General features: G+C 42.9%; 2 protein-coding genes across 2 annotated transcripts; both read left to right on the top strand.

Moving 5' to 3' along the window:
• The first annotated feature begins 1175 nt into the window (after positions 1-1175).
• LOC140353321 (trace amine-associated receptor 13c-like) lies at positions 1176-2629 on the top strand. Its single transcript, XM_072437821.1, has 2 exons — positions 1176-1342; positions 1825-2629. Exons 1-2 carry the CDS (start codon positions 1176-1178, stop codon positions 2627-2629), a joined length of 972 nt encoding a protein of 323 aa, XP_072293922.1.
• Positions 2630-3718: 1089 nt separating this feature from the next.
• On the top strand, positions 3719-5271 carry LOC140353318 (trace amine-associated receptor 13c-like). The gene is made up of 2 exons (XM_072437817.1): positions 3719-3873; positions 4467-5271. Exons 1-2 carry the CDS (start codon positions 3719-3721, stop codon positions 5269-5271), a joined length of 960 nt encoding a protein of 319 aa, XP_072293918.1.
• The last annotated feature ends 19050 nt before the right edge of the window (positions 5272-24321 follow it).

Here is a 24321-nt window from a genome sequence, read left to right as displayed (position 1 = left end):
AGTAAAACTTTTTGTAGCAGGAGATAGCAGAGGACATTCACTGTCCAACATGTGTACGATGTGCAACACGGCGTTGTTCTCTCCCGTTCAGCGAGATCCACTCTTTTGCGATCGTCCTGAATGTGTCCCATCGTGTTTGAGTCATGACGCTGGTATATTCGTAACAATTATCTACAATATGCAAACAGCACGCAGTATTTTCCTCTGGATTCGGCGATGCGTGCTGCCGTGTTCGAAAGGGCGCCGCCATCTTTGTTTACAAAAAGACCGGAAATAAAATCATCATCCTTACCGTTGATTGGTCGGAACTGGGTCTGACGCTTCACACTCGTAGTGTAAAACTCCGACATTCAAAGTCAAAATACAAAATAAATACAGGATTTCTGTTTGAGGAAACTTGAGGTAAGCATGCTGGTGTGCTACATTTTCAGAATATGTTGAGAAATTTTATTTCCCAGGACCCTGGAACGGAACGACACAATACAGAAGCTAGCCGATGGCCTAAAAGCCTCCTGGCTTTGGTCACCGACCTTGTTCTGGCAAGAGATTCTGACAGATCCTGTTCACTCACTGCACTCACAGTTCGAGGCCCTGCCCTCTGGCAGGCACTTCACCATGCCCAGATGTAGAACCAATAGACCAAAAAACTCTTTTATCCCCACAGATATTTTCACTCTGGAGACCTTGTCACTGCTGAACTTTACCTGTACCTGTACCTGTACTTGTACTTGTACCTGTGCCCTGTTCCTAATACAACTATACCCTGCTAAATACTGTGATGTTTTGTATGTGAAAGTTTTTAAACTGCTGGCTGTACTAGAATTGCCTCTCAGGGATCGAATTAAATAAATCTATCTATCTATCTATCTATCCTCAATATTTAACTCATTACTATTGCTCCTGTTTTGACTGAAAAGCTTTTCATAAGCACTGCATTTAACGTAATAAATGTATTTTAGTTGTAGCTAATACAACATCAGTATCTAAAACCTACAATAAATTGTTTTTGCATTATCATTCATTTATACAAAAATAATTTAAGACAATTTGCCAAATCTCTTGAGTGGTGCCTCCCTGCTGTAATGTTTCCCTGTTGTGTTTGCATTGTGGCTGAAGATTTGACCTATAAAAGTGGCGTGAGAGAGCTCTCCTCCTCCTTCTCTCTCACACACACCATGGAGACACCAGAAGACGAGCTGTGCTTTCCTCTCATCAACAACTCGTGCAAGAAGATCAAACACTCCAACACAAACGCAGCCTTTTCCTTCACTGTGCTCACCATCATCACCCTGCTCACCGTGCTGCTCAACCTGCTGGTCATCATTTCTATCTCCCACTACAGGCAGAGACCAGCCACTGCACACGCACTTTCATTCAGAATGCTCATAATTATAACAATGGGCATGTTCAGTTTATCAGAAATATGTTTGCAGGCTCAGGGGTACTAGGCTTCTGTAGTCCAAGCATTAGAATATTTTTGAAATGTCAGTCATTGTTGATTGTAATACTGATATCATGTTATTTAAATGTTGCTCTATTAATACAGCAATAGTGCAATTCAAATCTGAATATTATATATCACAAAAGAAACAAAAATCATCCTTTTTATCAAATTAAATCCAGACAATTTCCAATTTTTTTATCAACTAAACTCATCATATTTCCTTACAGTGATGTAATTTTGCTTTAAATTAATTACACGTCTCTAAAATTACAGACCTCTGTTTCTGTCCTTAAACCAAACATTCCCATTATAATGCCATAGACACAAGTTCTTTTCTGATTATTGATTATTTCATTATGATTCAGATTTCTCTCTTGCAGGCAGCTCCAGACATGTACCAACCTCCTCCTCCTCTCTTTGGCCTTCTCAGACCTGATTGTGGGTATGCTGCCGATGCCGGTGGAAATCCTCCTTTATCATGGTTGTTTCTATATGGGTGACTTTGGATGTAGCATGTATGGCTTTGTTAGCTTTCTGGTGGTCAGCGTCTCTGTGGGCAACATGGTTATGATATCTATAGACCGCTATGTTGCTATATGTGACCCCATGTTTTACCACACAAAAGTCACCTACATACGTGTGCAAGTCTGTATGATTTTCTGTTGGTTATTTTCAATAATTCATGCCATCTGGCTGTCGAGGGAGTTGCTTCAGCAACCTGGCATGTATAATACCTGTTACGGAGAATGTCTAATTATTGTGAATAAGATTGAAGCAATGTTTGACCTAGTTGTGACTTTTATAGCACCAATCAGTATAATAACAGTGTTGTATCTGAGAGTATTTGTGGTGGCCGTGACTCAGGCTCGAGCATTGCGTTCTCAAGTTACATCTGTGTCAATGCAGCATTCAGCGGCCAAGACATCGGAGCTAAAAGCTGCAAGGACACTCGGCGTGGTGATTGTCATGTTCATCATTTGCTCTTGTCCATATTATATTTTTACTCTGTTATTGGACAGTGGTCTCACAGACTCATCAGGGGTTACGGAATTATGGCTGATATATTTAAATTCCTGTATAAATCCAATCATCTATGCATTTTGTTATCCATGGTTTAGAAGAGCTATTAAAAGCATTGTTACACTGCAGATTTTGAAGCCAGGCTCCAGTGAAATTAACATTTAATAAAAGTACTGAAAGTATTACTCAGGAAGTAATACAATATATATGTAATTCCTCAATTATTTTGTTAGCATTAAACTATTTTTATGAAGTTGTGTAGAGCAAGACGGTATGAAACAGGATAGTTGAATAAAAACGGATGAATTTATAAAGTGTCCTTTTTTTGAAAAAAATAAATAAAAATGAATCAAAGACGGGCACAGAATTCTCATGGGAGAGAATAAAGTTTGATAAATAAATGGTCACTAGCACTTTTCTACCTTCAAGGCACGCATCAATGAACCATTCACCCATTCACACACCAGTTGGAAGTAGCACTGGGAGCGAAGCGTGTTAAGTGTCTTGCCCAAGGACACTTTTTGTATTACCACGGCTGCTGGTTCTTGGGTGACTTTGCATGTGCTTTCAATAACTTCTCTAGCTTCCTTGTTGTTAGCGCCTCAATAAGAAATATGGTTCTTACTTCTGTGGATCGGTATATAGCCATTTGCGATCCCATGTTATACCCTTTCAAAGTTACAGTGACACGAGTAAAAGTGTGCATTTTGCTGTGTTGGACATTTTCAATTATTCATGCTAGACCAAAAACTCTTAAATCCCCACAGATATTTGCCTTCTCAACAACACTGGAGAGCTTGTCACTGCTGAACTTTACCTTTACCTGTACCCCCTTTACCTGTACGCGTAACTGTACCATCTAACTAATATAACTATCCCCTGCTAAATACTGTGATGGCTGTGCTAGAATTGCCTCTCGGGGATCAAATTAAATAATTGTATCGATCTAAACTCATTGCTACACTCATTACTATTGCACCTGTTTTGACTGACAAGCATTTCATAAGCTCTGCATTTTTCGTAATAAATGTATTTTAGTTGTAGCTAATACAACATCAGTGTCTAAAAACTACAATAATTTGTTTTTGCATTATCATTCATTTATACAGAAATAATTTAAGACAATTTGCCAAATCTCTTGAGTGGTGCCTCCCTGCTGTAATGCTTCCCTGTTGTGTTTGCATTGTGGCTGAAGATTTGACGTATAAAAGTGTTGTGAGAGAGCTCTCCTCCTCCTTCTCTCTCACACACACCATGGAGACACCAGAAGACGAGCTGTGCTTTCCTCTCATCAACAACTCGTGCAAGAAGATCAAACATGCAGCCTTTTCCTTCACTGTGCTCACCACCATCACCCTGCTCACCGTGCTGCTCAACCTGCTGGTCATCATTTCTATCTCCCACTACAGGCAGAGACCAGCCACTGCACACGCACTTTCATTCAGAATGCTCATAATTATAACAATGGGCACATTCAGCATTAGAATATTATTGAAATGTCAGTCTTGACTGTAATACTGATGTTATATTATTTATGTTGTATTGGTGCTAGATTACATATTCCATGTTTAAAAAAACAAAACAAAGCAAGCTAAAATGCAGGCTATTAATATAAATCAGTTCATTTTGATTTTTAAGTAACACAATCATGAGTTTCAGGCATGATTTGAAGGAATTGGCAGAGCAACAGTCCTCTATCAATACAGCAATGGTGCAATTCAAATCTAAATATATCTCTTGAATGAGGAAATGCCCCAACAAAATAAATTGAAATCATCTGTTTTATCAAATCAAGACAATTTCCAATTTTTTTGATCAACTTAACTCATTATATTTCCTCACAGTAATGTCATTTTGCTTTAAATTAATTACACGTCTCTGTCACATAAAATTACAGACCTCTGTTTCTGTCCTTAAACCAAACATTTCCATTATAATGCCATAGACACTTTTTTTTCTGATCATTGAGTATTTCATTATGATTCAGATTTCTCTCTTGCAGGCAGCTCCAGACATGTACCAACCTCCTCCTCCTCTCTTTGGCCTACTCAGACCTGATAGTGGGTATGCTGCCGATGCCAGCGGGAATCCTCTTTTATCATGGTTGTTTCTATATGGGTGACTTTGGATGTAGCATGTGTGATTTTGTTAGCTTTCTGGTGACCAGCGTCTCTGTGGGCAACATGGTTATGATATCTATAGACCGCTATGTTGCTATATGTGACCCCATGTTTTACCACACAAAAGTCACCTACAAACGTGTGCAAGTCTGTGTGATTTTCTGTTGGTTATTTTCAATAATTCATGCCATCTGGCTGTTGAGGGAGATGCTTCAGCAACCTGGCATATATAATACCTGTTACGGAGAATGTCTAATTATTGTGAATGAGATTGAAGCAGTGTTTGACCTAGTTGTGACATTTATAGCACCAATCAGTATAATAACAGTGTTGTATCTGAGAGTATTTGTGGTGGCCGTGACTCAGGCTCGGGCATTGCGTTCTCAAGTTACATCTGTGTCAATGCATCATTCAGCGGCCAAGAAATCTGAACTAAAAGCAGCAAGGACACTCGGCGTGGTGATTGTCATGTTCATCATTTGCTCTTGTCCATATTATATTTTTACTCTGTTATTGGACAGTGGTCTCACAGACTCATCAGGGGTTACGGAATTATGGCTGATATATTTAAATTCCTGTATAAATCCAATCATCTATGCATGTTGTTATCCATGGTTTAGAAGAGCTATTAAAAGCATTGTTACACTGCAGATTTTGAAGCCAGGCTCCAGTGAAATTAACATTTAATGAAAGTACTTGGATAGTTAAATAAAAGTGGATGCATTTCTAAAGTGTCCTATTTTTGAAAAAAATACAAATAAATCAAAGACAGGCACATTTTTATATATAAGAGTATCTGTAGTAGCTGTATCCCGAGCTCGTGCAATGCGCTCTCGAATCTCATCACAGTGTGGCCAATCGCAATAACGGTTCAGAAACCTGAAATGAAAGCCGCAAAAACACTTGATCATCTTGTTTTTTTTGTTCTTGTCTGTATTATTGTTTCAAAGTGGCAGCTGACAGTAATCTCTTTGGAGCTTCATCTGGAGAGGCTGCTCTCTGGCTTATATACTTGTGTATATACTCATACACTCATATACTCATGTATCAATCCCCTTATCTATGTGTCTGCTATCCCTGGTTTAGGATTTTGACCTTTAAAGGTGCCATAACATGCTTTTTTTCACGTTTCGTAGTCTATCCTAAGTGTATAATTGATAATAATAAGGGTTGTGCAACACCCTTAACATAATAGTTAAAGGCGGTATGGACGATTTTTCGCCGATTTGAGAACGCAGGCGAGAACGCACTCCCCCGTGTGGACTGATACAACACACACGTGCGTTTGTTTATTAGCGCAACGGAGCGCATCGCACCGCTCGTCTCCCGTAGATTTCTGTCCACTTCTGTGTCAGCTCGAACTGTTTTTCTCCGTCTTCATTTTGCCCCGTACACTGAGGGAACTATATTATGAGAGATCCATGCGCTTAGGCACGCGGAAACGTGGGGACGAGCCTGACGCGGCTGCAGGTGAGCGGTAGGTGCGTTTTATGATTGATACGTGGCAGGACAAATGATTTATCCACGCCACGAGGAAATATGAAAAAAATCGTCCATACCACCTTTAAGAAATATCACCCATACCTTGGACCCCCTCACCAACCCGGAAATGCGAACGGCTTGGTTTGATATTCGCCCCCACCCTTGCGAAGAGCGATCTGGCTCCCCCGCCCAACCCGTGACGTAGTCTCAGAGCGCGTGTGTGCCCCGCCCACCCGTGACATAGTCTCAGAGCGCGTGTGTGCCCCGCCCACCCGTGACGTACGAATGATGAATAATAATAATAATAAAAAGAAACCAGGCAATAACAAAGACTTAACGCATTCCATTCCATGGAATGGCTCGTGCCAATAAAAAAGAAATAAAAAATAGCTTAAATGTACTCAAACGTACAGTCGTACAGATAAACAGAGGACTGGCGCACGACTTTGTGGACTGGTGTCAGCGGAACCACCTCCTCATCAACGCGGGAATACCAAAGAGATCTTGGTGGACTTCCACAGACGCCACTCTGCTGCCCCCTCACCAGTGAACATCCAGGAACGGGACATTGAGAGAGTGAACTCATACAAGTACCTGGGTCTTCATCTGAACCACAAACTGGACCCGACTCATAACACAGACTCATACAGGAAGAGCCAGAGTCGGCTCTACCTCCTGAGGAGACTCAGGTCTTTGGAGTGACAGGGCCACTCCTGAAGACCTTCTATGACTCTGTGGTGGCTTCAGCCCTCCTGTACGGTGTGGTCTGCTGGAGCAGCAGCATCACAGAGAGGGAGAGGAAGAAGCTGGACACGGTCATCAAGAAGTTCAGCTCCGTCCTGGGCTTTGCTCTGGACTCTGTGCAGGAGGTGGGGGACAGAAGGGTCCTGGCTAAACTCACATCTATGCTGGACCACGAGTCTCACCCCCTGCAGGACACTCTGTCCGCTCTGGAGAGCAGCTTCAGTGACTGTTGTAACTGTTTATGTGTCTATGCATTAATTTGTGAGTTCCGAAAATGGCATAGTGCAATTTATTATTTATGTTACATTTATTTTGAAATACCGCTACATCTTATTTTGAAGAGAAAAACCCGGATGTGAAATGTGTGTCGTCCGCCATCTTGACTAATAAAAAAAGGGTACGAAAATAAGTTCGGTGCTGCGTTGCAGCCGTTCAATAATAAACGGTAACCCGCAGGTTACAACAAAGACGATCGCCTCTGTCATCACTGGGAAGACGTTCACTCCACTACATTTTGGTGCCGAAACCCGGGAAGTAAGGACTTTATGAACTTTTGTGAAGCGAAGTGAACATCTATCGGCTATTGCTAACTAGCTAGCCGAGATGACAGAGGGACTAGAGCGGATGAGAAGGAAGCGCGCCACCGTGCGTGCCGCTACAACGAGGCTGTTAACTCGTCTCGAGGAGGAGGTGGTTAAAGAAAGACCAGATACAAGTAAAATACGTGAACTGCTGGTAGTTTTATCATCCAAGGAAGAAAGTTTAAGAGACTTGGACAAAGGGATTGAAGATGAGACGGCGACAGACGATCTGGAGGCGGAGATTGGGAGCACTATGGACTACATGGACCGCATTCTCACTTGGAAGGTTCGATCTTCTTGCATCATTGAAAGATCGCAACAAGCTACAAGAGAGACCATGAGTGAGCGAATCAGTGATGTAAGTCCCAGCTCAAATGTATCACACTCCAGACAAACTGTTAAACTTCCCAAGCTAATGATGGCCAAATATGATGGTGAAATAAGCCAGTGGCAGGAATTTTGGTCTCAGTATGAAACAGCTATTCACGAAAATGAAGCGTTATGCAAGACGGACAAATTCACCTACCTCAGATCCTATCTGACCGGAGCAGCAGCTCGAACTGTTGCAGGGCTAACAACAACAGAAGACAACTATGATGCTGCAATAGAGTTACTCCGGACCCGCTTTGGGAGAAAGGACATTGTGATAAGTGCCCACATGTCAAAGCTATTGAACTTGACTCCTGTGAAAAGATCTTCTGATGTGGCTGCACTGAGGAACTTGTATGATGAATGTGAGATTCAAATACGCAGTTTGGAGTCATTGGGAATTTACAGTGACACATATGGCTGCCTGCTATGTCCAGTGCTCATGCAGCTCATCCCTGAAGACATAGCATTAGACTACACCCGCAGACCAGACTCGACTAATGAATGGAAAGTGCTAGAGCTCATCCAGTTTCTACAGAATGAGGTGCAGAGCAGAGAACGGGCGCTCCAGCTTACCAGACCCGGCCACACTACGAAGGACCCTACTCCAAACTACAAGCCAACAGGGAGGACGTCCTACGCCGGTGATGTTAAACACAGAAAGTGGAACGTCCCGTCAGCGTCTGCTTTACACACAGCTAACGGCACACCCCAGACCTGTGTGTACTGTGACAGTAGTAACCATAAACCAGAGAACTGTCCAGACTATAACGTAAGTGCACGCAGAGAAAGCTGAAAAAGCTGGGTAGATGTTATGTATGTTTAGGGCCCAAACACCTAGCAAAGTACTGCAGAGTTAAAGTTTCATGTAGATTATGCAACCGCAGACACCACCAGTCAGTTTGTGAACAACCAGAAGCTAAGACAGATGTTGACTCCACCAGCAGTGGGACTACAGATGCTGTGTTGTCTTCTGTGACCAGTCCTGTCAAAGTTAAGGCTGAAACACAGAACACAGTACTGCTTCAGACGGTTAAGGCATGGACTGTAGGTCCCAGGGAGAGAAAGATAACTCGATGCCTGTTAGATGGAGGCAGCCAGCGTAGTTTCATTCACAAAAATGTTGTTAGAGCGCTAGGACTGCCAATTGTTAGGCAAGAGACTTTAAACCTCCATGTTTTTGGTTCCACCAGTCCGGTAACAGAAAAACGCAATATTGTAAGAGTTCAACTTGAGAACATGTGGAACACTGAAAAGAGACTTGAGATAGAAGCAGTTGAGACTCCTCAGGTGTGTACAGCTGTGATTAAAGTCCCATGCGAGACGATTCAAACAGAAATAAAGAAAAGAGGGCTTCAGCTTGCAGATTTTCCACTAGAAGGTGCTAATGAACAAGAGTTGCAAGTGTTAATTGGAGCAGACTACTACTGGCAAGCAGTTACTGGTAAAGTCCAAAAGGTTACAAACTCACTAGTAGCAGTTGAAAGCATTTTTGGGTGGGCTTTACAGGGACCAGTGACTACCTCCAGTATTACAGACACCACTTGCATGCACATTAGTTTGACAGAAGACACCCAGATCTCTAAAGAGCTTCATGCATTCTGGGAAGTGGAGTCTTTGGGCATAGTAAACAAGCAGACGGAGAGCCCAGAGGACTCAGAAGTCCTACGTGACTTTGAAAGGACAATCACGTTTGAAAATGGTCGCTACCAAGTTGAGTTGCCATGGCAATCAGATAAGGCGCAACTTCCAGATAATTTCAGGGTAGCAAAGAGGCGTTTTGAGAGCCTTTTGAAAAAACTGAACACTGATGTAACCCTGTATGCCAGGTACAACAATGTTATACAGGACTATCTGCAGCAAGGTATTTGTGAGGATGTTATAGAGGACACAACAGTGGCAGAGAACCAAGAGACAGTGAAATACTACATGCCACATCACGCTGTTGTACGAGAAGACAAGACCACAACGAAACTTAGAGTTGTATTTGATGCATCATCACATGAGGAAGGTTGCCCATCACTCAATGACTGTTTATACACTGGACCTAACCTAAACCCAAATCTGCTGGATGTACTAATTCAGTTCAGACTGCACAAGATAGCCTTCACTGCAGATATAACCAAAGCCTTTCTCCAGATCTCTCTTGCGGAAAGGGACAAGGATGCTGTTAGGTTCCTGTGGCTACACGGACCTCCAACCAAAGACTGTAACGAGGAGGTACGTGTTCTGAGAATGAACAGAGTTGTATTTGGAGTGTCTCCCAGTCCATTTTTGCTCGCTGCCACAATAAGAAAACATCTCGAACAATACAAAGCAGAACAACCAAAGGCAGTACAGACACTAAGTGACTCTTTGTATGTGGATGACTTTATTTCAAGCTCTCCAGATGTGCAGGAGGCTCTACATGTAACAACAGCAGCAAAGAACATTCTCTCTGAGGCAGGCATGAACCTGTGCAAATGGGTAACCAACTCACCTGATCTGAGAGCATTGTGGGAAGAAAAAGGTGTAGAGGACACTGGAGATGCAGAATTCTGTGGAAATGTGCTCAAGGTGCTTGGGCTTGTGTGGAGACCAGAGAAGGACGATTTTGTGTTTGATCAAAAGGGACTAATGAACATTTTAAAAGACAAAGAAAACACAAAGAGAGGTGTACTACAGACATCAGCCCGCATATTTGACCCTATTGGGTTTCTCACTCCGTTTACTGTGAGAGTCAAGTGCCTCTTTCAAGAGATGTGGGAGAGAGGGCTTGGTTTGGATGAGCCATTACCCACTGATTTGACTGAAAAATGGGAACAGTGGTGTGCAGAGTTACCACTGCTCCACCTGGTGGCCATTCCCAGGTGGTACTACATTGAGATCCAGCCAGACTCACACGCTGTAAAGTTGCATGTCTACTGTGATGCAAGTGAAAAGGCTTACAGTGCTGTGGCATATCTACAAGGACAAGACAAACTAGGAGAGACTGTTACTAGTTTTGTGGCCTCAAAGTCACGAGTTGCACCACTAAAGAAAATGACTTTGCCTCGTTTGGAGCTGATGGGAGCACTTGTTGGAGCGAGACTAGGACATAGTCTTCTCAAACCACTGAACTTGGAGAGGAACCAGCTAAACATGTGGACGGACTCAATGATCACTCTCCACTGGATCTGCAGCACAGCCCAGCGGTGGAAGCCCTTTGTGGCTAACAGAGTGACTGAAATACAAGGACTCACAAATCCGGAGTTGTGGTCCCACTGTGCTGGCAAAATGAACCCTGCTGACTTGCCCACACGAGGTCAGCATGCGCAGAACCTTATTGGTAATCAGTTGTGGTGGAGTGGACCCACTTCATTGTCTACAGCTGAAGGGAAAACAAATGTTGATGAAAACTATGTGTTAAAGGAGGTAAACACTGAACTGAAATCAAAGCATCAGACTGTTGTACAACTCACCAGCATTGAACAAACTGAACCTCTGTTGAATTTGGAAAGGTACAGTAGACTTAAGACTGTGTTAAGAATAACTGCATGGGTCAAACGGTTTGTAACTAATGCACGGTCCAATCAGAAGTGTCGGGGAGAGTTAACTGCAGAAGAGCTAACTGCAGCAGAAATTCACTGGGTAAAAGTTACACAAGAGAGTTGTTTTCATCCTGAAATATCCCAGCTAAAGTCAAAACAAAATGTGAAGAGAGACTCTAAAATCAAAGATTTAAAACCTTTCTTGGATGAAAACGGTCTATTGTGTGTTGGGGGAAGATTACAAAACTCTGATTTCAGTTTCAGAGAGCAACACCCCTGGATATTACCTACAAATCACAAATATTCTGAGTTACTGGTTCAGTCATGTCATGAAAAGGTACTGCATTCTGGTGTAAGAGACACTTTGATTCAAATCAGAGAACATTATTGGGTTTTGAGAGGGAGACAGCTTGTAAAACGCAGTGTGGCAGGTTGTTACATTTGCAGAAAACTAAAGGTAAAGGCGACACAGCAGATTACTGCTCCTTTACCAAGAGACAGAGTGACTGAGTCCCCTCCATTTGAAGTTACAGGGGTAGATTTTGCAGGACCCTTGTATGTAAAAACTAAGGGACAGCCCACAAAGGCATACATCGCTCTGTTTACATGTGCAGTAACTAGAGCTGTGCATTTGGAGTTGGTATCAGATCAGACAACTGAAAATTTTCTCTTAGCATTAAAACGATTTATTGCAAGACGAGGACTATGTAAGACAATTTACTCTGATAATGCTAAGACATTCAAAAGAGCAGACAAGGACTTGAAAGAACTATGGCAAACCATTAAAGAGTCAGAGCTTACAGAGTTCTTTAGTGACAAAGGAATCACATGGAAATTCATTGCTGAGAGAGCAGCTTGGTGGGGGGGCTTTTGGGAGATGCTTGTGAGATCTGTAAAAACGTGTTTGAAGAAGGTACTGGGGAAATCTTCATTAAACTTTGAAGAACTAACTACTATTCTCACTGAAGTTGAGGCAGTGTTGAATTCCAGACCTCTGTCGTATGTACACAGTGAGGCTTCAGAGCCACAGCCACTTACCCCATCTCACTTCCTGGTTGGTAAACGCTTAACATCACTACCACCAAAGACTGTGCCTTCACCTGTTCTGGTCACTGCAAACCGTGAGGAACTGGGTCGAAGGTGGAAATACCGGCAGAGACTTTTGACCAGCTTTTGGAACAGCTGGCGCAGAGACTATTTGATGGACTTGAAATCAGCTCACAAATGTCAGACTCCTACACCTACTGCGATCAAAGTAGATGATATTGTACTGATAGGGGAGGATAACATGCCAAGACAGACCTGGAAAATGGGTAGAATTACAGAGGTTTTTCCAGGCAGGGATGGTCTAATTCGTTCATGTATCATTCGCACTTCTACAGGTAGTTTGTTGAGAAGGCCTGTTCAGTTATTGTATAATCTTGAAATATGTTGATGTAATATGATCCAATGGTGATGAACAGTTGTTCATCGGGCGGGAGAATGTTGTAACTATTTATGTGTCTATGCATTAATTTGTGAGTTCCGAAAATGGCATAGTGCAATTTATTATTTATGTTACATTTATTTTGAAATACCGCTACATCTTATTTTGAAGAGAAAAACCCGGATGTGAAATGTGTGTCGTCCGCCATCTTGACTAATAAAAAAAGGGTACGAAAATAAGTTCGGTGCTGCGTTGCAGCCGTTCAATAATAAACGGTAACCCGCAGGTTACAACAAAGACGATCGCCTCTGTCATCACTGGGAAGACGTTCACTCCACTACAGTGACAGACTGATCCACCATCGCTGTGTGAAGGAGAGGTTTCACAGGTATTTCCTCCCTGCTGATGTCAGACTCTACAACAAACACTGTTAGCCCTTAACACGTGTATGCTGTATACTGTTATTATCATGAGCAATACTGACTTAATCATGTGCAATACTCAGACATAATGTCAATCATATTGGTACAATATTCCCTGTCCATACAACTGCTGTAAATAAGTGTGTAAATAAGAGTGTTACTTACTATTTCCTTATTAGGCCCGAGCCCCAGCAGGGCGGAGGGCCTATTGCTCCCGCAACGCTGCCGAAGGCGCAGCCCGCATGTTTGGTACCCCGTCGCCCTTGGCAAGTACAGTGAACTAGCCCATGCCGAAGGCATGGATCATGCATGAGTGAATGGGCTACGCCCATTCACTCATTGTTGACAACAGCAGCGCGAAGCGCTGCATTCCTCCAAAAATACTCCTGGCATCGTCCCGTACGCGAGAGTCCATGCCGCAGGCATGGGCCATGCTTGTATCTGCTCAAATCAATGGAAGTCTATGGGGAGTGGGCGGGGCATCCCGACGGAATAGGGAGTGACGAGCGCGTAAGCGCTCGTAATGATGATTCCACCCCATGACGGCTTCGGGAAGGCTTAGAGCTTTCAAACGATGTATCATTTGTTGTATGTTAAAAGTAATAGTTATCCTTACTAATTTATCTTTTACTGCTCCCAACTGTTCCTTCTTGCCAAAGTGACAAAACAAGTTATATTAAATTAAACAAATGGCATAAGCATTGCTTGATTAACAATTAACACTGATAAAACAGTGCAAACATGTTATTCCCAGAGAATGAACAGAACGAGAAGTGAAGGTCCAAACCTAGCTATAGTGAAGAGACTGCGTTTCTGCAACTTTGCCACTTTTGTATAAAAATATATAGTATTATTCTATAACAGACGCAATCATAATATGTCTGGTTATTTTTCACTATCAATTTATTATAATTTATAACAAATAGTCTAATGATGCTGTTTAAACTGAAATGTTTTATTGCTCTATTAAAAGTTAATTACAATATAAATGTTTGTTCTGATCAGAACATCACACACTGGACTCCTGCACCTTTACGTTCCTCTCATTCCACGTTAAGAAGTCAAAGTAAAACAGATATCACGAGTCACGATTGATCTCACACATGGTGATGTGAGAGAGGGACGCAAACTCAAACCGCTCATCTCTGACTGAGGCTGCACAGGGGCCTGGGACAGGGGCCCGGGACAGGGGCCGCACACTGTTCACTCCAAAGTCTCACATCAGAGGTTCTGGACGAGACGGCGCTCGTCTGGACCGGATCTCCGCCTCTTAGTGACCTGGGGCATAGACGCCCCTCCCCGGCCTCACCTGCAGCTGACACTTCGGGGCTGGTGTAAATATTAATCTTATTATCTTTCATTCAGACACATATTGTGCGCGGGGCAGAGCTCTCGTCGCCTCCAGCCTGAGCGAACTAACGTGACAGAATCGTGTTGTTTCAAACAGCAGCATTAACCGTCTCTTTGTAAGAGAAGTTCAATACCTGGAGAGTGTTGTTGAGTTTGCAGTTTCTTTACATCGTCAAGAAGTTTCTTCTTTTGTTTTTTGGCACCAGGAGATATATTCTTCTGGACATGAGGACCACGCAGGGACCACGTTGTGTTGTGTTTATGTTTTGCTCTCGTTCTGCTCGCGCACAATGAAGTTGACCAATCAGAGCAGGTTTGGTGCCTTGGTTGCCAGATTGTCATTACAAATAAATGCGGTTTGTGCGTTATATGTTACCGCTGTGTGCGCTGCCGCGCCAGCAGCGCTACTACACTAGTGGCGCACGCTGCGCTTGCACTTCTCATAAGACGGGTTGCCAGATTGGGGGCCCTTTTAACGCCTCGGGGCCCTACGCGGCTAATTAGTTCGCTTATAGGCTGGGCCGGCCCTGCGTGGAGCTGCAAATATATGTCAAAAATGGGAAAAACGCCAAATCCTTGAAATGTTCACATTTACGCTTCACACTTTAACAAACTCCTCCTAGTGCGTTTGGCCCACCAATCTCAAAATCGGTGTACCTCCTCTAGACAAGTGGGGCATCTAAAGTTATTCACATTTTATGGATAACATTTACGGTCTCTGTGCAGCTGAGCCGCAAACTTTTCACAGAATTTGGACTATTTGGCCTTCAGAGTGGCCTATAAACAAGAGTTTTTTCCAAATGACATGATATTTTGCACACAATTCTCATTTGCCATCCCCAAATTAAAAGTATGGGAGCCAAGGTCATATTTGGTAAAGCGTAGCCGTAGCGATGACAGAAACATCCCATGTCATCCCTATGGGGAAACCGCAAAATCTCTCAAATGACCACATTTTTACACTTCACACTTTAACAAACTCCTCCTAGGGCGATTACCCGATCAAGTTCATATTTGGGGAGAATCATCTACACAAGCGGGGCATCAAAAGTTATGCATATTTTGATTTTAAGTACTAGGGTCTCTGTGCGGTAGAGCCACAAATATATGTCACAAATGGGAAAAACGCCAAATCCTTGAAATGTTCACATTTATGCTTCACACTTTAATGAACTCCTCTGTGGGCAATAGCTCCATCAAGCTCATATTTGGGGAAAATAATCTACACTAGCGGAGCATCAAAAGTTATCCATATTTTTATTCCAAGTGTCACGGTCTCTGTGCGCTGGAGCCGCACATTTGACCGACATTTGTGTTCATTTGCACTGGTTAAGAACAGCATTGTACATGTCCAATGTGTCGCTGTCTTAGTTCTTAGACAATTGCGTTAGCGCAAACTCTGTAAAATGCAGAGAGCAGAGTCGGAAGGCCGGCGGCCCGCGAGGGCCGTTGGATGCCGCTTGCGGCTTTAATTAGGCCCGAGCGCCACAAGCTGGCGAGAGGCCTATTAATCTCGTAAGGCCGTGCGAAGCACGGCTGCGAAAGTGCGCACGTAGTGCGCACGAAATCGAGCGCGAAGCGCTCGCCCACTTCCAAACACTCACTAACGCACTCCTCCACTCATGCACGCCCCGTGCATACTAATTAGTTGTAGGAAAATGGAACATTACCGTTGTAAACGGGCGAAGCCCGTGCAAAAGTTCGCACTAAACGAGCACTTTACATTGGGATGACGACCGCTTCGCGGTCGTCATCCCCATATAAAGCACTCATTTGCGCTAAGTAGCTCACGAATACGTTCCCCATCTCTTGCATGTTCCGTGCATATAAGCATGTAATGCAAAAATTGAACATTATTACTGTATAGAGGGCCAAAAACACAAAGTGGGCGGAGCCCACTCAAAATTATCGAAAGTACCCGTCAGTGACCAGGGACCCACACCATGAGGTAGGAAAGCGCGAGCGCTTTCCGAAAATGTATAGTTTATGATATTTGAAAAATGGGAAACATTGTTTTCGCATCGGAATATTATTCTTTCTTTCTTTCTTCTTCTTCTTCTTCTTCTCGGGACCAACCCCCCTATTTTTCACCCAGTGAACATTGACGAAAAGTCACAAAAATTTGCACACCTCTAAAAATCGTGCCTCTCTACATTCTGGCTATTTCCCTTTTCTAAAATAAAAAAATTGGCGCGTCAGCGCCACCAAATGTACCAAAAATGCATTGAGAGATGGGAAATGACCCAAAAAAAATCTGATCGTAGAATCATGAAATTTGGCGCAGAGGTAGATGGTGACAAGAGAAGTAAAAAATATTATTACGGCAACGCCGTCCCCCGAACCAAATGTCGGCCATATTGCTTCAAAAATGGCTAAACATGACTTCGGAGTTTTTCCAAACGTCGTACTTTTACGAACTCCTCCCAGGGCGTTGGCCCTAAAAAGCTGAAATTTGGTGAAAATGCTACTGAGGAGTGGGACATCAAAAGTTATCCAAATTACATTGATACCTCTCACGGTCTCGGTGCGGCGAAGCCGCAAACTGTAGCTAGAATTTCAGAAATCTCCCATATTTAAAATTTCTGCCGTTTGCGCAGATAAAGTCCGAATTGCGTCAAATTAGAATCAGTTGTTAAACTCTTTGCCCTAAACCTACTTGAAGTGAAATAAATTCATTTGGCGCCACAGCGCCCCCTACAGCTTTTATATGGAGGTTAAATGTTTAGTTTTGCGAAATTATATGAAATTTGACACACAACTCAATTTTGGCATCCCCATCAAAAAAGTCAATGAGACCCATGTCATAATTGTTATGGCATTGCCGTAACGATGATCGAAACCTTTCATGTTATTCCAATGGGGAAATCGCCAGAACATGTTTACACTTTAGACTTTCACAAACTCCTCCCAGGGCGTTAGACATATTAACCTGAAATTTGGTGAGACTCATCTTCAGGACCATCAAAAGTTATCCACATTTTCATTCAAAGAGTCACGGTGTCTGTGCGGCGAAGCCGCACATTTTGCCAAGAATTCAAAATAAAATAGCTTTTTGATGGTAAAACAAAGGGGAGAAGATGTGACAGCGTCACAGATTCAGCAGTAGGCGTAATAAAAGGACAATTGGGGCAAGTTAGCGCCCCCTCCTCTTGCGGCGTGGCGGCGGTGTGGCGGCGGCGTGGCGAGGGCCGATCATTGCCGCTTGCGGCTATATTTTGTATTATTTTTCTTGTTCTTCTGCTTTTTGAGCTCTAATTTGACCCCCTGAACATGCTCAAAAACTCACCAAACTTTACCCAAAATTCAAAATCGGCGAAAAATTTTGTTTTTTCTGGGCCATTTTTTTTTTCGTTAAAAAATGGCGTGACAACGCCACCGACAAAAGTCAAAATACATTGCGCCTATGGGAGACGCCCCGAGGTCAACTTTGTCGTAGAGCTACGAAATTCGGAACACGCATTCCTCTTGTGAGGACAAAAAACAAATGTTATTGTGGCCACGCCCCCAGAATTACCCTATGCCCGCCATCTTCCTTTGAAAATGAAAACACGCTGTGTTAGCCATTTTGTTCACGTCAAACTTTGACGATCTCCTCCTAGGGCGTTTTGCCCACCGACTTCAAAATCGGCGGACGTCCTCTGGACAAGTGGGGCATCTAAAGTTATCCAATTTTTTGAGATACCTTTTACGGTCTGTGTGCGGCGCAGCCGCAAAGTTGGACAACTTATTTTGGGATATTGCAGATCTAAAAATTGCTCCCATTTGATCAAAACCAGTCCGATTAGGACCAAATTTGAATCAATTGTTAAACTTTCTAGTTTGGACCAGTTTATGATGACAAAATTGAAATGGCAGTGATAGCGCCCCCTACAGAGTGACCTTTAAATTAACATTGAAGGTCAAAAATTAGTTTTACCAAAATTGTCTAAACTTTACCCAAAATTCTATTTTGCCGTCCCGATCACAAAAGCCAATCACAAAAATGCCTAAATTTTTACGCCATAGTCGTAGCGATGACAGAAACCTCCCATGTTATCCCTATGGGAAAACCACAAAATCTCTCAAATTACCACATTTTTATGTTTTACACTTTAACGAAGTCCTCCTAGTGCGTTTTGCCCACCAACCTCAAAATCGGTGTACGTCCTCTAGACAAGTGGTGTATCTAAAGTTATCCAAATTTTAAGGATAACTTTTACGGTCTTTGTGCGACGGAGCCGCAAACGTTTCCCAGAATTCTGACTATTTGGCCTTCAGAGTGGCCTATAAACAATAGAGTTTTTCCAAATGACATGATATTTTGAACAAAATTCTAATTTGCCATCCTGATCATAAAAGTATGAGAGCCAAAGTCATATTTTGTACGGCGTAACCGTAGCGTTGACAGAAACATCCCATGTTATCCTTATGGGAAAATCGTAGAATCGCTCAGATCACCACATTTTTACGCTTCACACTTTAACAAACTCCTCCTAGGGCGATTGTTCGATCAAGCTCATATTTGGGGAAATCATCTACACAAATGGGGCATCAAAACTTACCCATATTTGGATTCTAAGTGCTACGGTCTCTGTGTGGCGGACCCGCAAATATATGTCAGAAATGGGAAAACAGCGAAATCTGTAAAATCACCACATTTTTACGCTTCTAACTTTAACGAACTCCTCCTAGGCCGATTGCCCGATCAAGCTCATATTTGGGGAAAATCATCTACACAAACGGGGCATCAAAAGTTATCCATATTTTGATTTTAAGTGGTACGGTCTCTGTGCCGTGGAGCTGCAAATATACTGTCACAAATGGGAAAAACGCCAAATCCTTGAAATGTTCACATTTACGCTTCACACTTTAACAAACTCCTCCGTGGGCAATAGCTCGATCAAGCTTTACTTTGGGAAAAATCATCTACACAAGCGGGGCATCAAAAGTTATCCATATTTTTATTCCAAGTGCTACGGTCTCTGTGCGGCGGCGCAGCAAATTTGACTGACACTTTGACTGCACTGGATTGGCCATGTCCAATGTGTCGCCGTCTGTCAAGTTCTTTTTTTATTCAACACACAATAAGGGCGCCATCTTTATCAAGTCAAAAGCGCAGAGTCGGAAGGCCGGCGGCCCGCGAGGGCCGTTGGATGCCGCTTGCGGCTTTAATTTTTCTTGTTCTTCTTCAGCGCTTTGATCTCTAATTTGACCCCCTGAACATGCTCAAAAACTCACCAAACTTTGCCCAAAATTCAGAATCGGCGGAAATTTTTATTTTTTCTGGGCCATTTTTTTTTTTTGCTAAAAAATGGCGCGACAGCGCCACCGACAAAAGTCAAAATACATTGCGCCTATGGGAGACGCCCCGAGGTCAACTTTGGCGTAAAGCTACGAAATTCGGGACACGCATTCCTCTCGTGAGGACGAACAAAAAAAATCATTGTGGCCACGCCCCCAGACTTACCCTATGGCCGCCATCTTCCTTTGAAAATGAAAATACGCTGTGTTAGTCATTTTGTTCACGTCAAACTTTGACGAACTCCTCCTAGGGCGTTTTGCCCACCGACTTCAAAATCGGCGGACGTCCTCTGGACAAGTGGGGCATCTAAAGTTATTCAATTTTTTGAGATACCTTTAACGGTCTGTGTGCGGCGCAGCCGCAAAGTTGGACAACTTATTTTGGAATATTGCAGATCTAAAAATTGCTCCCATTTGATCAAAACCAGTCCGATTAGGACCAAATTTGAATCAGTTGTTAAACTTTCTAGTTTGGACCAGTTTAGGCTGACAAAATTGAAATGGCCGCGATAGCGCCCCCTACAGAGTGACCTTTAAATTAACATTGAAGGTCAAAAATTAGTTTTACCAAAATTGTCTAAACTTTACCCAAAATTCTATTTTGCCGTCCCGATCACAAAAGCCAATCACAAAAATGCCTAAATTTTTACGGCGTAGTCGTAGCGATGACAGAAACCTCCCATGTTATCCCTATGGGAAAACCACCAAATCTCTCAAATTACCACATTTTTATGTTTTACACTTCAACGAACTCCTCCTAGTGCGTTTTGCCCACCAACCTCAAAATCGGTGTACGTCCTCTAGACAAGTGGGGCATCTAAAGTTATCCAAATTTTAAGGATAACTTTTACGGTCTCTGTGCGACGGAGCCGCAAACGTTTCCCAGAATTCTGACTATTTGGCCTTCAGAGTGGCCTATAAACAATAGAGTTTTTCCAAATGACATGACATTTTGCACTAAATTCTAATTTGCCATCCTGATCATACAAGTATGAGAGCCAAAGTCATATTTTGTACGGCGTAACCGTAGCGTTGACAGAAACATCCCATGTTATCCTTATGGGAAAATCGTAGAATCGCTCAAATCACCACATTTTTACGCTTCACACTTTAACAAACTCCTCCTAGGGCGATTGTCCGATCAAGTTCATATTTGGAGAATATCATCTACACAAGCGGGGCATCAAAACTTACCCATATTTTGATTCTAAGTGCTACGGTCTCTGTGTGGCGGACCCGCAAATATATGTCAGAAATGGGAAAACAGCGAAATCTCTAAAATCACCACATTTTTACGCTTCACACTTTAACGAACTCCTCCTAGGCCGATTGCCCGATCAAGCTCATATTTGGGGAAAATCATCTACACAAACGGGGCATCAAAGTTATCCATATTTTGATTTTAAGTGGTACGGTCTCTGTGCCGTGGAGCTGCAAATATACTGTCACAAATGGGAAAAACGCCAAATCCTTGAAATGTTCACATTTACGCTTCACACTTTAACAAACTCCTCCTAGTGCGTTTGGCCCACCGATCTCAAAATCGGTGTACCTCCTCTATACAAGTGGGGCATCAAAAGTTATTCAAATTTTATGGATAACATTTACGGTCTCTGTGCAGCTGAGCCGCAAACTTTTCGCAGAATTTGGACTATTTGGCCTTCAGAGTGGCCTATAAACAAGAGTTTTTCCAAATGACATGACATTTTGCACACAATTCTCATTTGCCATCCCCAAAATAAAAGTATGGGAGCCAAAGTCATATTTGGTAAAGCGTAGCCGTAGCGATGACAGAAACATCCCATGTTATCCCTATGGGGAAACCGCAAAATCTCTAAAATGACCACATTTTTACACTTCACACTTTAACAAACTCCTCCTAGGGCGATTATCCGATCAAGTTCATATTTGGGGAGAATCATCTACACAAGCGGGGCATCAAAAGTTATCCATATTTTTATTCCAAGTGTCACGGTCTCTGTGCGCTGGAGCTGCACATTTGACCGATATTTGTCTTCATTTGCACTGGTTAAGCACAGCATTGTACATGTCCAATGTGTCACTGTCTTAGTTCTTAGACAATTGCGTTAGCGCCATCTCTGTAAAATGCAGAGAGCAGAGTCGGAAGGCCGGCGGCCCGCGAGGGCCGTTGGATGCCGCTTGCGGCTTTAATTTTTCTTGTTCTTCATCGCTTTGAGCTCTAATTTGACCCCCTGAACATGCTCAAAAACTCACCAAACTTTGCCCAAAATTCAGAATCGGCGAAAAATTTTGTTTTTTCTGGGCCATTTTTTTTTTCCTAAAAAAATGGCGCGACAGCGCCACCGACAAAAGTCAAAATACATTGCGCCTATGGGAGACGCCCCGAGGTCAACTTTGTCGTAAAGCTACGAAATTCGGGACACGCATTCCTCTCGTGAGGACAAAAAAAAAAAAATCATTGTGACCACGCCCCCAGACTTACCCTATGGCCGCCATCTTCCTTTGAAAATGAAAACACGCTGTGTTAGCCATTTTGTTCACGTCAAACTTTGACGAACTCCTCCTAGGGCGTTTTGCCCACCAACTTCAAAATCGGCGGACGTCCTCTGGACAAGTGGGGCATCTAAAGTTATCCAATTTTTGGAGATACCTTTTACGGTCTGTGTGCGGCGCAGCTGCAAAGTTGGACAACTTATTTTGGAATATTGCAGGTCTAAAAATTGCTCCCATTTGATCAAAACCAGTCCGATTATGACCAAATTTGAATCAGTTGTTCAACTTTCTAGTTTGGACCAGTTTATGATGACAAAATTTAAATGGGCGCGATAGCGCCCCCTACAGAGTGACCTTTAAATTAACATTGAAGGTCAAAAATTAGTTTTACCAAAATGTTCTAAACTTTACCCAAAATTCTATTTTGGCGTCCCGATCAAAAAAGCCAATCAGACAAATGCCTTAATTTTTACGACGTAGTCGTAGCGATGACATAAACTTCCCATGTTATCCCTATGGGAATACCGCTAAATCTCTCGAATATCAACATTTTTCTGTTTCACACTTTAACGAACTCCTCCTAGTGCGTTTTGCCCACCAACCTCAAAATCGGTGTACGTCCTCTAGACAAGTGGGGCATCTAAAGTTATCCACATTTTAAGGATAGCTTTTACGGTCTCTGTGCGACGGAGCCGCAAACGTTTCCCAGAATTCTGACTATTTGGCCTTCAGAGTGGCCTATAAGCAATAGAGTTTTTCCAAATGACATGATATTTTGAACAAAATTCTAATTTGCCATCCTGATCATGAAAGTATGAGAGCCAAAGTCATATTTTGTACGGCGTAACCGTAGCGATGACAGACACATCCCATGTTATCCTTATGGGAAAATCGTAGAATCGCTCAAATCACCACATTTTTACGCTTCACACTTTAACGAACTCCTCCTAGGGCGATTGTCCGATCAAGTTCATATTTGGAGAATATCATCTACACAAGCGGGGCATCAAAACTTATCCATATTTTGATTCTAAGTGCTACGGTCTCTGTGTGGCGGACCCGCAAAAATATGTCAGAAATGGGAAAACAGCGAAATCTCTGAAATGTTCACATTTACGCTTCACACTTTAATGAACTCCTCTGTGGGCAATAGCTCGATCAAGCTCATATTTGGGGAAAATCATCTACACAAGCGGGGCATCAAAAGTTATCCATATTTTTATTCCAAGTGCTACGGTCTCTGTGCGGCGGCGCAGCAAATTTGACTGACACTTGTGTTCATTTGCACTGGATTGGCCATGTCCAATGTGTCGCCGTCTGTCAAGTTCTTTTTTTATTCAACACACAATAAGGGCGCCATCTTTATCAAGTCGAAAGCGCAGAGTCGGAAGGCCGGCGGCCCGCGAGGGCCGTTGGATGCCGCTTGCGGCTTTAATTATTTTTCTTGTTCTTCTTCAGCGCTTTGAGCTCTAATTTGACCCCCTGAACATGCTCAAAAACTCACCAAACTTTGCCCAAAATTCAGAATGGGCGAAAAATTTTATTTTTTCTGGGCCATTTTTTTTTTCGTTAAAAAATGGCGCGACAGCGCCACCGACAAAAGTCAAAATACATTGCGCCTATGGGAGACGCCCCGAGGTCAACTTTGGCGTAAAGCTACGAAATTCGGGACACGCATTCCTCTCGTGAGGACAAACAAAAAAAATCATTGTGGCCACGCCCCCAGACTTACCCTATGGCCGCCATCTTCCTTTGAAAATGAAAACACGCTGTGTTAGCCATTTTGTTCACGTCAAACTTTGACGAACTCCTCCTAGGGCGTTTTGCCCACCAACTTCAAAATCGGCGGACGTCCTCTGGACAAGTGGGGCATCTAAAGTTATCCAATTTTTGGAGATACCTTTTACGGTCTGTGTGCGGCGCAGCTGCAAAGTTGGACAACTTATTTTGGAATATTGCAGGTCTAAAAATTGCTCCCATTTGATCAAAACCAGTCCGATTATGACCAAATTTGAATCAGTTGTTCAACTTTCTAGTTTGGACCAGTTTATGATGACAAAATTTAAATGGGCGCGATAGCGCCCCCTACAGAGTGACCT

The sequence above is a fragment of the Eucyclogobius newberryi genome, unplaced genomic scaffold (assembly GCF_026437365.1).
Source record: "Eucyclogobius newberryi isolate DKJ021-1_F unplaced genomic scaffold, fEucNew1.0.hap1 SCAF_89, whole genome shotgun sequence".
Lineage (NCBI taxonomy): Eukaryota > Metazoa > Chordata > Actinopteri > Gobiiformes > Gobiidae > Eucyclogobius > Eucyclogobius newberryi.
Note: the sequence above shows the minus strand (reverse complement) of the source record. Positions and strands in the feature narration are given on the sequence as shown.

Coding starts and splice junctions, on each gene's coding strand:
- LOC140353321 (XM_072437821.1), top strand. CDS start 1,176: ATGGAGACACCAGAAGACGAGCTGTGCTTTCCTCTCATCAACAACTCG. Junction 1,343..1,824: donor ATTTCTATCTCCCACTACAG/GCAGAGACCAGC, acceptor TCTCTCTTGCAG/GCAGCTCCAGACATGTACCA.
- LOC140353318 (XM_072437817.1), top strand. CDS start 3,719: ATGGAGACACCAGAAGACGAGCTGTGCTTTCCTCTCATCAACAACTCG. Junction 3,874..4,466: donor ATTTCTATCTCCCACTACAG/GCAGAGACCAGC, acceptor TCTCTCTTGCAG/GCAGCTCCAGACATGTACCA.